Below are 18,398 nucleotides of genomic sequence, written 5' to 3'. Positions count from 1 at the left end.
GATATTCAAGAGCAAAGAGCCGAAGCTGACAAAGTTTATGCTGACGGCAAATGATCAAATCACTTCTAACATGCTTGAACAAGACTTAGACACATCAACCAATATTCTCCACCTTGATCATGTTTATTCTAATTGAGGTCCACATCAAGTTATCGACGCTTTACTCTTTCTATTCACTTATTTTGATTAATTGTACCACATAGCACTTTTTAAAGAGGTCATATTATGCCCCTTTCCCAGTTTAATATTTTCATTTTCGTGGTCTATTTAAAAAAATCTGCATGTTTTTATGGTCAAAAAGCACCTAGTTACAGCTGCACAATCCATGGATGCAACCCCTCTGTCTTCTCCTCTCACTCAGCTTGAAACTGGCTATTTTGTGTCTGCTCAATGCCCCTCACTTCTGATTGGCTGACTGTTTTCTGAGTGACACACATCCAGGACAACCACAGGTAACTGATTGTAGCTTACTGTAAAACCAGAGCTCTGGGTAAAACTCACCAGTAAATTGCGAAATGAAATGAAAGGAGTGCACATAAATTAGGTAAATAACATAAATATATGTTGTTTCTTTCAGGAGGGGGCGGGCCACCCCTCCAAGGCAAAGGTAGGGGGAAACACTGACCATATAGTTGTGACATCACAACCTTACAGATGTCCAAAGAGCTTGTTAAAAGACATAGGCTAGTTTCTGAATACAGGCTGTGTGCATTTCTCCATGGAGATTTTGATACTTCCACAGTATTTATTTAGCACCCAGACCTGCTTTATAATCAAAACAGAAATGGAAATCTCCCTCAGCATAATGGATCCTGTTTAACCCTGACCCATCACCTCGGCTTTATTTATTTACGCAAAGAACACATTTAAAACCTACTCAAACAAGCTAGTACAAGATTTACAAAGAAGGTAAAGCCAGGCCCCAGACCAACAAGCTCTTTGTCTCTCTTCTTATTTCTGTCTCTTTCTCTGCCCTCAATCAGCCTCTAATCATGTCCTCTTCTGTGTGAACAAGTGTGCTTGCCTCGTTTACTGAGCAGGGAGTAAATATTTAGGAAGGGGGCGGAGGAGAGGAAAGAGCTAGCATTGGGCGGGGGTAGGAGCAAGGCGGGGGGGGGGGGGTGTAGGAATGAGAAGGAGGCCAACAGAGGATGAAGAAAAAAGAAGAGGAGGATTATGCTAATGTGTCCAAACAACTACGGTCAAATCTTGAGACCAAAAGACAGACGGAGAAAACAACAAGACGAGAAGAAAGAGACAGGAAGGCCGACGAACTGACTGAAGGAAGAATTTCAACCACATAGCGAGAAATGAATGAGAAAGTCTCGGATTAAAAAAAAAAGAAAAGTGAGTCGGGTTTTGCAGGTTTCCTGTGGTCAGAGGGCAGAGAGAGAAGAGGGATGCGGGGGACAGAGGGAGGTATGGAGAGAGGAGAAGATGAAGGGGTGGAGGGAGAAATTGACACATAGAGAAGGAGGGAATGGGGTCCTAATCTTCTCCGCTCCTGTTTTCGAATCAGTTGAGCTCCCGTGGTCACAGCTGCTTTCTGATTGGCTATAACTGCAGAGAGTGGTGGATTAAAGGAAGGAGGGGGTATTTCTTATTTTTTTGCCCTTGTGAGAACCAGTCTGAGTTTTAGATATTTGGAGTAAGGACACTGTGACCGGTCCTCACTTGTCTTTTTCAAGGGACTAGTCTCAGGTTTGGTCTTGGCTTTAGAGTTAAGATGAGAGTTAGTTTAAGCCAGAGATACAATAATACTATAATTTGTACAGCACTTTGGTAAATTCTAGTTGTTTTTAAATGTGCTCTATAAATAATCTTTACTTGATATACTTAATGCCTTTCAAAATCTGACATATTCAAAATGACATTTGCCGATTAGAGATTTTCTTTGCTGACGATGAGATGAGATTTGTATAGATTCCTGTCAGAAAAATCAATCGTGTCTGATAAACTTTTTACTCCAAACCTCAGCACATTACAAGATAATGTGTGCAGACTGTTCACGGTGACCTGCCACAATTTAGGCCGGTACACGATGTTGAAGGTCAGTCATTACGATCTGATGAAAGTTAGAACTGACCTTAATTATGTGAATTAGGTATGTATTGCAGTGTGGAACTTAAATCTGAGCTAAACTTACTTTCAGGGCATGAAAACAAGGCATCTGTAGGTTTGAGGAAATAAAATTGAAGACAGTTTAACACAGAATTATCAAAATAACCAAAATCTGTGAAAGTTATTATGTAACTGGACATGAAGTCTGTGTTTCATAATCAAATAATAGGCAGATTGTACCATTTATGTCCTGAATTTGTCTAAATGTGGATATTCATATCAGAAAAAGACTTCCACTCAGCTGTATTCAAGGCTCATACTTTTCAAGCACTGAAATTAAAAATATTTATTTTAGGACCGATGCTGCTATGCAATTCAACTTATGAGGTTGTGATTTCCAAATGGGAAGTCAAATACACACTATGCTTGGTGTTTCAGTCGTGAGAACACTGTCGCTAGGCAACTGACAACAAACTGACTTCTCCTTGCTCCCTTTCCAAAATGGTGAATGAGTGTTCTTGCATTTCAACATCGTTTTAAGGAACAAGAAAGTAGTACACAAAAAAATGTATAGCCTATTTATTTTTTTCAGAAACTTCCACAGCCTTCAAATACATTTTAAAAAAAAAACATTAAAGAAAAACAGGTCTGAGAATATTTTCTGTGGTGAAGTTGTTATTGATTCTTCTCATGAATATGGTAAATCTAACGCCACCTGGAAGCTCCGTTATATCTGACAGATATCCTGAAAATGCATCCAATGGAGGGTCCTCGCAAGTTAGTGTAACAAATGCACGTGTGAGTGTATACCTGTGTGTGTGTGTATTTGAGTTTATAGTACACACCCGTTCCCCAAACCTCACATACTCGTGTGAGCCGACAGCAGAGGAAGCCAAACCTCATGCGGCGCTTTCAATCACGTACAAGAGAGATTTCAGAATCATTTCCTCTTCCATTTCATCTCACATCCACCCCAACAACACACACACACACACACACACCTTCCTCTGCACCCCTGCCTCCTCACTCTGGTCAAAAGCGTTTACTCTTTCACAACCTCACCCCTTTAAACTCAGCGGGAATCCGACAGTGTGTCCGCAAATCTGTTTGTGTGTTTGTGTGTGCTTACTGCATTGTAACTATAATGCAGAGAGAGAGAGAAATAACTTGAAGGATGGTCTGAATCAGCGAGGGAAGGGAGGGAGGAGGAGGAGGAGGAGGTGAGAAGAGACGAATGTTGAAATGGTGAAAGCAGAAGATGTATAAGTCTTCCAAGGTTATCCGGTCCTATCTGTTATGGTTACTGTTGTTATGAACAACCTGTATCAGCGTGTGCTAATAATTTTTATTGCCTTGAACTGGGAGGAGAGATCAGGAAAAACTGAGAAACCAGATATGAGATAGAAGACACAAACATAAATCAGACTCAATTAGACTGTTTGCCTCATCCACTATCAGAGTATCTGCAGAGTTCAGAGGGACACATTTAAAAAGGAAAATACTGTTCTGATGGCATCGTGTACAAAACAGCTGGACATACGAACCCTTAACACACAGGGGAAAGACATGCAAGAAGACTTCAGGACAGTTTGGTTACATTTTTAATGGTTAAACTGGGTTTTTGTTATCATTTGCACAAACTTCTCATGATTCATTTCACCTCCAGAGCACAGCAATAAAGTTGTGCAGAGCTGTAATGATTAGTCAATTGACAGAAAATTAATCTACAACTATTAGTTACATAAATTAATCATTTTTGGTCATTTTTTTTAAGAAAAAGTCTCTCAAATGAATAATGGTTTCTTTAGTCTTCTTTTATAGCAAACAAAGCAGCAAAAAAAAGAGTTTCAGTGGATTATAAAGAGAGCAGTAACAAGTTTAGGACCTCGACATGAAACAGGCATCAATCTTTTCATCACTTTCTCTGTCCTTGTCCCCTTTCATTCACTTTCCACTTCACTTTGCCTCCTCAGACTGTGCAGCCCTCTACACAATGAGCGAGCACTTAAACGCATTTGTCATTTCCATAGGAACCACATGCACAAAGCAGCAGCATAATATAACCTTCCTTCTCCTTATGAGGGTTTATGGATATGGAGCTGGCTGCCAAGAGCATAAACATATATGTCTCTAATGGAGCCAAGCTTCATGTCAAAAGTCCCTCACAGCTCATACATCTGGCCTGCTATCAAACACAGTAAAGTGTATTACTCTGACTGTGTGCCACCCAGCGCTCCGTACGACCCGCCGAGCTCAGGCAGCTGTATCGATGAGAAAAGAAAAAAAAAAAAAAAAAAAAGGAGTGTTTTTAATTCGATGAAATGTCTGTGCGAGTTATGCCTTCATTAAATTTCATCAGGGCTAATTAGTGTCCCGTCCTTGAGATGTGCGACCCTGTAACGTACTCTTCCTGCTCTTCCGCTAGTGAGGCGTGAAAACAGAAGGTTAAGGTTACTTTATTATCTCCCATAGGAGAAAACTGTCTCGCATTAAGAGAACCGCTGCATCAAAACCAGACATTACAATAAAAAAGGCATTTAATAGGGACACATGTGCAAACATTGGCCTGAGATAAAACGACCCAGCAAATTAGTCACAAAGCCGTTCACACTGTTAAAACTTACAAAAGATTCGAAGATCTCAAAACATTCACATTTTAGTGCATGAATTAAGCAACAACTCGTCTCACTTTGCATGCTTACAAGTACGCGAGCAAGCGGTGGAAACTTCAGTTATCATAGGGTCTCCCTGCTGTTCTGTCTGTCCTCCAGGAGTCGCCCATTAATAAGTTTAACTGACAGAGGGACAAATGAATGTTTATAACGGTTGCGCTTACACAAAGGGACCCTGTACCTCCTTCCAGAGTTCATGAGTACATTCTCAGAGTTCAACTAATGGGAACGGTCAGATAAAATCCTGTTGGCCTGCCGAATAGTGGACTGCTCAAAGATGTCTTGGGGAGTTAGGGGTATGGGCGTTCCCATAATTTCCCCCTGCCATTATAACCAGACTAAATATTTGTGCTTTAAACTTGACCATTAGGTTTTCAAACCATCTGGTAATACCATAACGTAAGACGGACTCTATAGTAGCTCTATAAAAAAAATTAACATACTATTCCTGCAGACACCAAAAGCTCTGAGTCTCTGAAGGAAATGGAGGCGCTGATGGATTCTTGTACAGACACTTGGCACATGTTTGTGCCAGTTAAGCTCACTATCAATATGATTGGCAGGGAGATAGCTGTAGCGTCTGTAGTGATGTGGGTGTTTGTACCAGACTGTCATGGTGAAGAGGAATTGAGCCTGAAGACAAAGCTCTTGATTTACCGGTTCATCTTTCAACCATTAAATATTGTTATGAACTCTGGATAGTGACCAACACAATAAGATTGTGTATACACGGAGCCAAAATGAGTTTCATTCAGTGTGTCTTGGCTCAGCCTTCGGCCACATTGAGACTAAGATTAGCCTTCCGTGAAAAATGTAGCCCCCTCATTCAATTAAAAAAAATAAGGCCAGTCCATCCCAACTGTTACTCACACTGGATTTTCTGGATCATATTTGATGTCTCATCGGTACTGAAAGCAACAAGCTCCCACCAATGTGTGGAATACTATATTATTCAAAAAGGTGTGCTTGAAAAACAGGGTTTTGTACCTATAAAATAAGTTTTGTAAGCTTGTATATTCATATTTGTACCTGGAAATTCTGTGCTGCAAGCTTGCTTAAACAGTACCAGACAAAAGGTTTGGACACGCTCTCTCATTCAAGTGAATGGGAAAACTTTTGACTGATACTGTACATACTCACAAGCTGGACATTTCAAGGTTTCTGCCTGCAAAGTGCAAAGTTACAGGTTTCAAGGTTAGGTTGAACTCACTTCTTTGTCCGCTCGGCCATGTTTATGCAGTTTGTGTTTATTCCAAACAATGCCGAAACAATGAAGTCACTGTGACTTGATATTCGCTGTGGAGGATTACACAAGAGTTGACTAATTAATTTTCATACTGTACTGAAATGAATAGAAATCAATATCTGCCTAGAACAGAAGAAAAAAAATACATCAAGAAATCAGAAACTATACAGTAATCATTTGAAAACGGTTAGCATAAATGTACAGAAAATAGGATTCGTAGTTAAAGGCATAAATAAATAATCCCTCTCACTCATCACTTATGACCCACTAGAAGTGTATGGCGGTGTATTTATCTGCAAGGACCCCACCATCTGCCTTTAATTTATTACCATCTCATTGTTTCGCTGTGTTCGGGACATTTCTGGGTGTCAACCTTTGGGCAGTGGGTGTGTAGCCCCCAGCCAATAACAGTACGCAGAGTATGAGGTGGGGACTCTATCAAAACCTAGCGACCAGGTTACATCGCTGTCTCTGCCTCTACCCCTCGCAGAGCAGAAAGGCCACAGTGGACAGGATGAAGCTCTGCATTTACACAAAATCTAGCAATGCGGCAGGGTTGTGCGGAGGTGTGGGCATGTTTATTTGTGCTTTAGAACGCAAACGCTATGAAACAATCCAAAAATAATGTTTTATTTACCTGATTCACGGCTTTGTTCTCGCTCTCGTCATGCATTCTCTAGCTCGCTCAACCACGGCTGCTCTCTCTCTCGCCTGCTCGCTCATTGAGCCGGGAAGGAGGGGCCAACTTTGAATGCTGTGTGTTTACAAACAACGACCGACAAATCCCACATAGTATACCTTTAAGGGGCTAAACTGGCAAACACGTGGGTACAATCCTTTAACTTAAGATGTTTTTTTGTTTTTTTTTTTTGTTTTAATGGGCAGATTTATGATCACCCAGCAAAGACCTCTCCCCCCTTCCACCCCGTGTGGTCCACTATAAACAGACAGATGTTACATGTGAGGTGAAGAGGAGAACCGGCGGGCTGTAAAGTCCATTTCCTCCTCACCTTGACCCTCCAGCAACTCCTTTATAGTAAGATAGAGTTCCTACACCGACGTTCACAACTCCACATACTTGACTCGAACACAAACGCACACACATACACACACAAACGCATGTACAAAAGGAAATTCACGCATGCTCTTCTCAGTTCCCCCCGTCAACTCTTCTCCACTCCCTCTTTGGTCTCTGAGCAGCTATGAAATTTTATCTGAGGGAACGAAAGCACAAAACACACACACACACACACACAAAACAGTCACATCTGCACAAGACAATTTCCACATGATTCCCACATCGTAATTAGATCAGAAGTTTACACAGACAGCTTCATAGAAAGTCTACCACTTTGTCTCCGTTCCTATTCTCCTAAATCACAGAAATACACACACGCACACACAAAAACACACACACATTCCTCTTGTGTGGAGCAGGACAATTGCGCTTTCTCTCTAAATAGTTAAATTGGTATAAATGATAAATACCTAATCTGTGTTAAGTTCAAACAAAGTCTGGATGCCACAAACTGCAACGCCACAGTTCTGCCGAAAAAAGAAGTATTCCTCTGTGTTTATCTGCGTGTGTGGGTTCATTGTGATGCTACGCTCTCACGGTCGCACGTCCGCAGTTCCTGCTGAATTGTGGAAACCGCTCTCTCTCTCTCTTTCTCTCTCTCCCCATCCTTTGCAGCCCCATAAATTCAATTCTTCGCTGTGTTTAGAAAACGCTGTTAAAAACTATAAAATTTCACTCCTCGGGTTTTACGATCCGACTCGCCTTAATTCAATCAGCGTAATAGAAGCTTGAGTCACGTGGGCCGAGACACACACACACACACACACACACACGTACGTACATACACATGAAAAAGGCACACACTTCTGACTATGTGATCTGTTTTAAAAAGGGCTTTCAGTTTATAACACACGGAATTGTGAAAGCAAACAGAATTTTCAAAAAAGCAAACACACGACAATAACATGGTTTTTCAGTCCGGTTAGTTGGGATTTAGTGAAATGTGACAGCTGGAGGACACTGTTAGATACTTAGAGCCTTTCTCTTATGAATGTACAGAGAGTGGTCGGATTTTTGGAGTCACAGAGAGGATTTTAACTTTTTTTTTTTTGGTCCCATCAACAGTTCAAAGATATTCAAATTACAATAATATAAAAGAAAAGCAGCAAATCCTCACATTTGAGAAGCTGGTACAAGAGAATTTTGGGGCGTTTTTGCTTGATATATGAGCTAAATTATTAATCTAATTAATTGCTTGTCAGTTGAATAATTTGTTACAGGATTAACTGTTTCAGTATTACTACAGTACTAGAGCAAGCCAGGGCAGTAAACCAGATTCATGACTTACAGCACAAACACGGGAAGTATCCACTTAGCACATTTTTGATCAAAGATATGCAATTTTCCCATGACTAAATACTAGGGGTGTAAAGTGTGTGTTTGTCTCCTGCTGGCTCGCTACATTTCCCGTTCACATACCTGCTTCAAACCATCCGCCACGTTCCCACACACTGAAAGAAATGTCGGTACCACCATGATCACCGCTGCCTGTCGTTTCCATTCGCAGGCTTCAAAAACACGCAGCGGTAGCATAAAATATCCCCGGGGGAACCACACATCTTGCTACTAATTTATGAAAATGATGTGCGTGCTGATGGGAAAGTTACCAGAAGGAAGCTTCAACACAAGATGAGTAATGCTAGTGTTGGCAGCTAACGCTTCTTCCTACTGACCCCTAGTTCCCTAGAGTTGAAGGTAAAAAAAAACTGTTACTGAAGCCACAAGCTGTTTTATTTACATGGAATCCATATAGCCAACGATCAGGTAAACAATACACATTTATAACAGCATTATAGTGAAAAAGAAGTAAAAAGTCATCTAGAGTCTCGCTACCAATGTTTAATACTGTTTGTGTGGCAGAAGACAAGACTGTTCTGGATTATTTAGTATTTAAAATAAGTAACGAAGACATAATTTATTGTTTAAGTCACATTTACAATTAAAAAAATTCTAATTGCAGCTGAATCTTATCGAATCAGCAGTGTATCATATTGTTACAAATGTATCTGTATCGTTTTTGAATTAGATCATGGATTGTGTCTCTAGATACTGATCACCTTGTTGTAGAGGGAGAGATACACACCCCTAATAAATACATGAATGAAGTTGATCTGGACACTCTTTGAATCTACATTGCATTGGGACTAAACACTGAACGGCTCTAGATGTATTATTCCGATATCTGGCTACTATAACAAATGAATGTTTGCGATATGAGCTCCGCAATTAAAAGATTGACCGGAGTGAGTGGGAGAGGACGACTGTAGTGCGGACTGTAGCGCGAGCAGAGGATTGATCAGACGGTAGTAATGGATTAGAAAGGTCTAGCCAGATGCTCTGATATCTCTCAGCTGCTTCCACGTGTCTCCTTAAATAAGTAACGCGGATCAATGCGTGACAATCAGACCCACTGAACGTTCAACCGGCCGCAGATCAATAACGCTTAGCATCCCCTCTCCCAACCCCTAATTAGCTTAATGTGACAGAGAAAGACTGATGGAGAAAGAATATCAACACACACATACACACACACACACACACACACACCTCTCAAAGAGGCTTACCAGGTGTCAAACAAAAGGGCAGCATCTGCTTCTTCTGCTCCATGAGTGAGCAGGAGAAAAAAAAAAAAACAAAAAAAAAACAAGCCCCTCACATTTGACATTTCACATCGATACATAAAAGTGTAAAAGAGGCGCGGCGGTGAAGATCTCCTCCACTTGACAAACTGACATGCTCTGCAGGAAAATACTCCTGTCTGGCTCCGCTGCCAAGACTTCCCTCCAGCCAAACGCTATATGGTGCCAAAAGTCACTCAAGCATTTTTTCTGCGCGGGGCATACAGCATGCAGAGCGCCTCGGTCTGCTTCTGCATCAGAAATACTACCCTGCCTGGACCAGTGACCCATTCACTGTTTGACTGGGTGATGATGGGATCCATATGGGCCTAATTATATATTTTTTCTTTGTATTATAAGTCTTTACTTATGCAGGAAACGTCTGCCCGAGCACACTTGCGCCTTTCTAGCAGAAGTCATGCAGTTATACAAATTTACACCAGGGAACTGTCTAGTACAAACAGTGGTGGGAGTTTAATGTCTTGCTCAAGGGCACCTTGATAATATAAAGAGGTGAATTGCTGATTTACTCTGAAGAACTACAGTAGTAGCAGTTTTTGATACTATCAAATTAGATTTTCTTTCTTTTATTCATTTATGGGTCTAAAAAAGCATTAAATGCAAAGATAGAAAATCTTAAAAAAATGAAGTTAAATTCAAACTAATTAACCTAGAATAAATATCCATATCAAAATGTTAAAAACAACAATAACAAACATCTAAGGGTGGGTATCCAACTGATCAAAATGAGTGTGTAGCACATAGCAAGTGTCAAAAACTGTTTACTTGCTGATACTTTCTATGTGCTACTAAAGGTTAACATTGAATGTCGGGTCAGATTTGTGATCTTTTTTACTTATTCTGTGATCAGACTGTGGTTTAAAGATTCTAGGATTATTTTATTAAGACAAAACAGATGCTTGCGTTCATACATCATTTAACATTTGAGAAGTTTGGCTACTTTAATTCAATGAAAATGTAGAAAAACATGTTTATTATAGTCCTGACAGTAAGGTATAGTGTAGGAAAAAGTGACTTCTAGTAATTAAAATCTGACAGGTTATAAATCTGTCTCTCTAAACAATCGGGGGGGAAAAAATGTTTTGACATTAGAGGAAAAGGTATGTTTTATCATCTCTCTGAAATGGAAAAGTCACTGTCAAACTTGATCACTCACCAACTGGGCAAGCATGATTTTCAACTGGATCACAAAAAACCGAGACACGTGGATCGAGCATCAAACTCAATAAATAGGCCACGTCCATGTCTGCCGCTCCGGTCGCTCGGGAGGACGGGTTCAACGTTTCTAAAACCAAACTCAAACTCTGGATTCGACATATAGCAGCTTCTACCGGCTGCTTCTCGCATGGACGCTTCAAACCGGACGTATTTAGAGATAAGAAGCCTTAGGAGAAGTCAGAGCGAGATAGAAAGAAAGTGCAAACTCACTGCATCCGTCCTCGTCGCTGTGGTCCCCGCAGTCGTTGTCTCCGTCGCACTGCCACTGGGCCGGGATGCAGGTACACTCCCCGAACGCACTGACCGCACACGTGAAGTGGTTCCTGCCGCATGAACACTCAGCGCTGCCCTGAACTCCTGCACACACAGAAAGGGAAGAGAGGGTTAGAGCTAATCAGCGATTCAGTCAGTTATACTGTAACTAACAAGCTAATTTTCCCAATTCACTCATCACTGACTTAAGGTTAAAGTATTATATGAACAGATGGACACATTTCAGTTAAAAAAAAAAAAAAAAAAAAAAACCTGCTGCTGATTCAGACAACACAGCATTCAGCAGAACTCAAAAAAGTCCGAGCTGGATGTTGAGCAGAGTGGGGAGTCTGAGAGGGGAAGGCATTCACTGTGACACACATGTATGACAGGACTGCGGTTCTGTCTGTACTCAGGCCAAACCCAGGAATCCAGGATTGAATTTTTCTCAGCCAGATAGTCCATACACTCGCTGCAAATTCACAGTGTTTCAATATTTGTTTTAAAGAGGGGGTTCGCCACGAAGAACTATGCAAATAAAATTATGCAAAGTAGGAGATTCATTGGTCGAAGCTGCCAAAAATACACACATACAAGTATTACAAAATAAAAGCCATTGTCGACAGATTAGTAGTAGGCTACCAAAAAACACTTCATGCCATCTGAGGATGAGGATGTGTTCTTAACTATTAAAGTCCAGATGAGATGAAAAATGCCTTTTTAACCCTTTTAGATCACATCCCGTCATATCGTGCACCTATTTAATATCATATCATAATATCACAACATCCACCGATCAATCGATCTTCCAACTTTCAGCGGCACAGAGCTAAGATTCATTCCGACACACCCGCTTCTCAACGTTCAGATCAAATTCCTCCCCTCTCGTTTCACTTGCAAATACGTCACAGTACGGAAGTCAGATGCTCTTGAAATGCTGTTTCATCTGGACTTGAACTATCCCTGAGAGAGATTTAGAAAACCACAGCAGAGTGTTTAAAATCTTTTATGTTTTAGTTACAATTAAGCATTCTTACTGGAAGAGGGAAAAAAAAAAAAGTAGAAATGCTTTTTTGTTAAATATTAACAGGATTTTTCTCCTGCAGCTTCTCTGTCACAACTCCGACAAGCTGTGTACTGTAAACCATACAGTCATGCACTATGTCACCGAGCAGAAATGAGACTTCACAAACTATCTGGCCTGTAGCCATACTGCAGTGTGTGTGAAAGTGATTAATATGCTTTCAGCTGGACAGTTTATGCCATACAATGAGAGCAAAAAAAAAAAAAAAAAAGAAACACATTGGATCTTAATATGAATGGCTTTCATTAAACGAGGCTCTTCTGTGTTGTGTGTGTGTGTGTGTGTGTGTGTATATAACAGAAGAGACGGTTTGAACGTGAAGCTGTAGCGCCTCGGGTACTTTCAGTCCTCGGAGTGAGGAGGTTTTATAAATCTGTGTATGTTTGCGTGTATGAACATGTACTGTGATGTTTCCAGCTCAGATCCCTTTGTGATAAGTAGGACGGAGCGTCTCTTTAAAGCAGCGACTGATTTATTCAGTGGATTTTACCCTGAAGGGTCTCCCTCGCCGCCCCCCCCTTTAAAAAAAAAAAAAAAAAACACAGATGATATGAGACTGTTGCTGGACTGTACTGACACCTATCAGTCCAATGATTAATGAAGTGATTAATGAGGTTCATGGGCTGAAGAATTAATAATTAAGACGATTTACCTGTCCGACAGAAAACTAATCAGGTGTGATTTAAAATACGCTGATGACAAAATAACATGTTTTTTTTTTCTGTTAAAAGTTTTTTTGCTTGCAGTGAAAACTTTTAATACTTTTATTCTTGACTCATTAGAACGGCGGTTTCCAACATTTTTTAGCTTGGGGAACGTTAAAAAGGGATTTGTGGCTCCTTGTCAGACATTACACGCCCATGTGATGTGAACAGTTAGCCAAACAGTCACTTTTATTTCTTTATTTCTGAGTAAAAAAAAAAAAAAAATTAGAGCAAAGTCTCAAAAATGAACACTGAACGTCAGCCGACGAGAGCTGCGCGTGACAGAGGTATCCGTGTGATCTCTCATATATCGCTGACTGACTCTTCTGAATCAGCCTGTTCACATCTGTGCACGAACAAACATGGTATCCCAAAATACGTAGACAAACAAACACAAGGTCCCACCACGGCTGAGAAAAAAAAAAAAAAAAAACAAAAAAAAAAAACACAGAATCGCCACATCTTCAGACGCATCACAGCGAATCACGTCCAGGGAAGGAAATAAATAAAGGTTTCCCATTTTGCTCTCACTTTGAAGCCCATTAATGACCATCTGTGTGTGTGTGTGTGTGTGTGTCTATTTTGCTGAAACTAGCCTGCCGCAACAAACCCAGAGTTTCTTGGAACGCGTATGTGTGCATGGATGTGTGTGTGTGTGTGTGTGTGTGTGTGTGTGTGTGTGTGTGTGTGTGTGTGTGTGTGTGTGGTTCCTGGCCTCCTCACAAAGGCATCAGTCAACCCAGGAGGGCCTGGCAGAGTGAGCTCAGTAACCTTCAGATCCCTCCCACAGTACTAAATTAATGGCCTCTTTCTTTTTTATTTCCCTCTCTCTCTCTCTCTCTCTCTCTCTCTCTCTCTCTTTCTCCTCATTCTTCTCTTTTCCACCATCCCCTCTTCACACTTCCCCTTCAGCTGCCTCCCTTCTTTTCTCTTCTTCCCTACTTTTTCTCCCCCCCCCCCTCTCCCCTCCCCTCGTTTCCAGAACTCTCCTTCTTCTCAGAGGGAAACGGGGATGGCGTCATCCGAGTCTTCCCGTCTTTCACATTGTCTCGATCGTTTTTTGTTTGTTTTTTTTTTGCACAATCTGTCATTCTGCGGTCCGAGAGTGTGACTTTTACCCTCCGTGACTGACGACCAAGGCCTGAAAATCCCAAACAGACGGGATCCTGATACATCAGTACACTGACAATAACTGCAGCGCTGCAAGCTGTGCTGGATTTGTAACTTTATGCTTGTCTGTGTTTTATTTAGATATATATATGTATGTGTGTGTGTGTGTGTGTGTGTGTGTGTGTGGGTGGGTGTGTGGGTTTGCACTGGGGTAAATTAGAGTCTGTGAGTTAGAAGCAGAGGTTGTGTCACATGAAGCCACATCACAGGCCGTACATTTGTCAAACATGCTTTAAAAAGCAGAATCCACCAGCTCTAACCAGTGCCAAAGAAACTTCAGCGGGAAACCATCACACACACACACACACACACACACACTCATGCATGTGTGTACACCAGGGCTGGGAGAGGGGTTGGGCGATATGATGATATCTGGACCATACCGCAAGATGTTGCCAACAGGTAGAAATTTTGATGTCCTGAGAGGCATCGACCCCTTTAATATATCTGGTTGTATTAAACCAATGAAATGTGGCAAATCAATGATCAGAACTGTTATTTTTTTTTATCAAATGGTTGCTCACTTTCTCAGCTTTTGCTTACTTCCAGGTAATTTCATTATCTACTTTGCTACGGCGATATGAAAATCACATTGACGTGATGGACGATTTTATGCAAATTGCTCACCGCTAGCAGGGAATCACAGGATGATTCGACATTACTACGCAGGTAGTTCTGCAATACGTGGTACATTGCAAGAAAATCCTCTCCATATATCAAAAATATTTGTGTACTTAATATAACAAAATATTGTTCCCCACACGGGAATTAAACCTGTTTATTCACTACATTATGTGAGATATGAAACACTGAGTACTAAACTAAAACGTCTGAGCGTTTTAACACAGAGTGACATCAACACTGTGTCGATATTTCAGGGTCAAGTGGCTGAACGGACATACTTCTGCATTCAAATGACTGCAAGAAGAAAACAGGGAAGAAGGAAGCACCTGTGCCTCCGCAAAGGTGAAACTATGGTTCTCTGGGACACACGTAGGCGAACGTGCATGGGGGTGAATCGGAGAAATTTGCATGGCTTGTTTCTTTTACGCTTTTATACTTGTAGCATGTTTATCTTTGTTTCCGTTTACATTACCTCCAAACAGCAATCAAGTTGATGTTTACATGTATCGAACCATAAATCCACCTTAATGCAACCGTTGCTGTAATTGTGTCCCAAAAACTCTTAATCGCACCACTAACAAGACACTGCACTGATGCGACTGCTGCAACCTGTCGTGTAGATGAATCACGAGGATGAGCAAAGACCTGCTGATTGTTTATAGTATGTTCTGGGAGAGAAATACTGCAGTTTCTGTCCGAAAAACTGCATGTAAGTGCCAATAGACAAAGCAAACATTAGTTCATAGTTTTGTAACTCTGCCACCGAAAACAATCACAACTTGGATCGAGGAGGCAAAAAAAAAAAAAAAAGATCCTGATGTTAACTGATGAGACGAGTAAAAGAACAACACACCCATTATCAGTTGAAGAAACAAGTATGAATGTGTATCAGAGCCAGCAGACAGACTGGTGACTCCTTTATATCGAGTGTGAACCTCTTGAGGAAGTAAAGAGAGCCACTCTCTAGATTGTTATGTAAGGCTACACACACACACACACACACACACACACACACACACACACACACACACATACACACATCAGCAGCAGCGGCAGCCAAGCATGGCAGCCCGGCGCTTTCAAGAGCGCCAGCATGACAGGCCTCTGATGCATCGCACAGATAGCAGATCACATGCTGGGTTGTTTTGAAGAGACAGTAGATCACTTTGAGCCGTAAGTGCAAGTTTAGCAACAATACATCATTCAGTCGATTAGAGGATGTTCGAGTGGAGCAGGTACGGTAAACCTCATGAGAACGGTTGAGTTTTTTACCCGAATAAATCTAAATCTAACTTTGTTTTAAGCTGACTGAAATGCTGACTTGGGGGGGGAAATTAAAAAAAAAAAAAAAAAAAAAACTGAAGAGAAGCATCACGGGGACAAAATGCTGCTACGGGGACAAACTTTTCTGAACTTTTCTGATGTTATCGCACTTCCTGTAAGCTGATTTGAAAAGTAAAAGCCTTCAAGCAAAAATAATTGTATGGTCTGTGTTGTGAAATAGCCGCAGAGACAGTTCAGAAGCAAAAAGCTTAACAGATTGAGATTAAAAGTTGGGTCTAAATCTACATTTGGACAATTTTCAACCACGTTTTTTGTCAGTGGGTCAGTTTGACAACGTGGGTGAACTATTACTTTTAATATACAGACAGGTGACAAATTAAAGGAAAAACTGACATAAAGTGTCTTAGTAAGGTGTTGAACCACCACGTGCTGCCGGAACAGCTTCAGTGCACCTTGGCATTGATTCTACAAGACTACACTATCTACACCTCATTTGGTGTTTTGATGATGGTGGTGGAGAGTGATGTCTAACATCAGTGCAAAATCTCCCATAGGTGTTCGACTGGGTTGAGATCTGGTGACTGCGACGGTCATAGCATATGATTCACATCATTTCATACTCATCGAACCATTCAGTGACCCCTCGTGCCCTTTGAATCAGGGCATTGTCATCCTGGAAGAGACCATTCCCATCAGGATACAAATGCTTCATCACAGGATAAAAGGTGTTCAGAACGACTTTGTATTGATTTGCAGTGACCCTTCCCTCTAAGGGGACAAGTGGACCCAAACCATGCCAGCAAAATGCCCCAAACAGCATAACAGAGCCACCGGATCCCCTCACTGTAGGGGTCAAGCATTCAGACCTTTACTGTTTTTTTCCTTTAATTTGTCACCTTTCTGTACATACACAATCACTTATGTGCAGGATTTTAAGACAAGGATGAGTCAGTGACATCATGCATTCAGTCGGTGACATCATGCGTTCAAAAGCTGACAGCCAGCCCCTCTTATTCTGAAATTTGAACATGTTATACAGAGAGAACAAAGGAGACATTCACTCAGCAGTGTTTTCTGTAATACAGTTCTCTAAAACTCACACAGAAATGTGACAAAAATATGTTAAAATAGAGTTTGAGTCTAATTTTAAAATCTTCTGCTCCACTGTTTTTTTTTAAACTTTTGATAAAAGATGCAGCTGTGTTCTAGTGAAATCCTGTTTAAGAGATGAAAAAGTTTTAGTGGTTTTAACAATCAAGTTGTTTTCAATACTACAAGTGCTGCTAGGGCTTTCATCTACATGATTGTCTTCCTTCTGCATGCACATTGTCACTCAACTTGATTTGAAATCTGTTGCAGAACAGCAGATCACCACATCTGTCGTTGTACAGTGAAAATATGACAAGTCGCTTGTTCGGAGATAGTGATAGGTTAAACCCGCAAACATGCCGGGTTGATTGACAGAGTTCATGCCCACTGAGAAAAAGCAGGTAAGCTTCTGTGAAGCCGCTGTGAGTAAGAAGCAACCTCCAGCAGAGAAAAAGAAAACAAAGACCACCAAAGATCCACCACTGCTACAACCTCAAACTGTCTAAACAAGCCTGGTGTGGAACAAGACAGGTGGTCCCCCCCCCCCCCCCCCCCCTCCCTCCCATGCTCCCCCAAGGTAAACACGATCCCGCAAACCCACCCTGACACCACGCCTAAACCTGACCCACCTACAGCAGCCGGCCGCCAAAAATCCTGTTTTTAACCAACCAAACCAAGCCGGAAGCTGCCACGTCCTACCAGTCTTAGATCTAACCAGGTGGCATTTAACCTCTGTTTCGCTATTTCACAATTTGCTGTTGTTGAATAGTTAAATGACGAGGAGTACGAAGGGTTGAGGAGAGAGCAGTGGGGCCAAAACACACAATGGTAACCCAGCCCGGAGAGTGGGTGGCCACGTGCTTTGAACGATGTCAAAAGGCTGCCAGTTAATTAGGCGTGGACCTCCCTGGAGACTACCTGGAGGGTCGGAGCTGCGTCTTTCTTTCAGCGTGAGTGTACCGCTATAAAAAGTGATAAGCTGGGGGGAAATTGGAGGAGGGGGAGGGGGGGAAAAAAAAATTAACCATCTGACAATACGAAGGGTAAGATGGAAGTGTGGAGGGAATGAGTCAAGCCTTTTGTCCATCTTCTGTCTTCCTGCCACCCTTCCGCTGCTGGTGTTGAGCTGTAAAAAGCGTCGCTTCACAGAAGACAGCTGCGTCTCAGCGTGTCAGCGACTGTTCAGCCCGAACCGTCCCAAAAACCAGCTGCATTCAGCTGCGCCGCACGGCGTCGCGCGGGTTGCTGCACAATGAGAATGGACACAACTGGCGTCC

General features: G+C 41.6%; 1 protein-coding gene across 3 annotated transcripts in view; it reads right to left on the bottom strand.

Moving 5' to 3' along the window:
* The window catches only part of lrp4 (low density lipoprotein receptor-related protein 4), a 117,148-nt gene that overhangs the window by 52,386 nt on the left and 46,364 nt on the right, over nucleotides 1-18,398 (bottom strand). For all 3 annotated transcript variants that reach the window (XM_044355566.1, XM_044355576.1, XM_044355586.1), the window contains exon 2: nucleotides 11,125-11,271. In XM_044355566.1, the coding sequence (XP_044211501.1) occupies nucleotides 11,125-11,271 (147 nt within the window). The remainder of the gene's footprint in view (nucleotides 1-11,124; nucleotides 11,272-18,398) is intronic.

This window comes from Thunnus albacares, chromosome 1 (assembly GCF_914725855.1).
Source record: "Thunnus albacares chromosome 1, fThuAlb1.1, whole genome shotgun sequence".
In the NCBI taxonomy this organism is placed as follows: domain Eukaryota; kingdom Metazoa; phylum Chordata; class Actinopteri; order Scombriformes; family Scombridae; genus Thunnus; species Thunnus albacares.
This window is presented reverse-complemented; position numbering and strand designations above follow the sequence as displayed.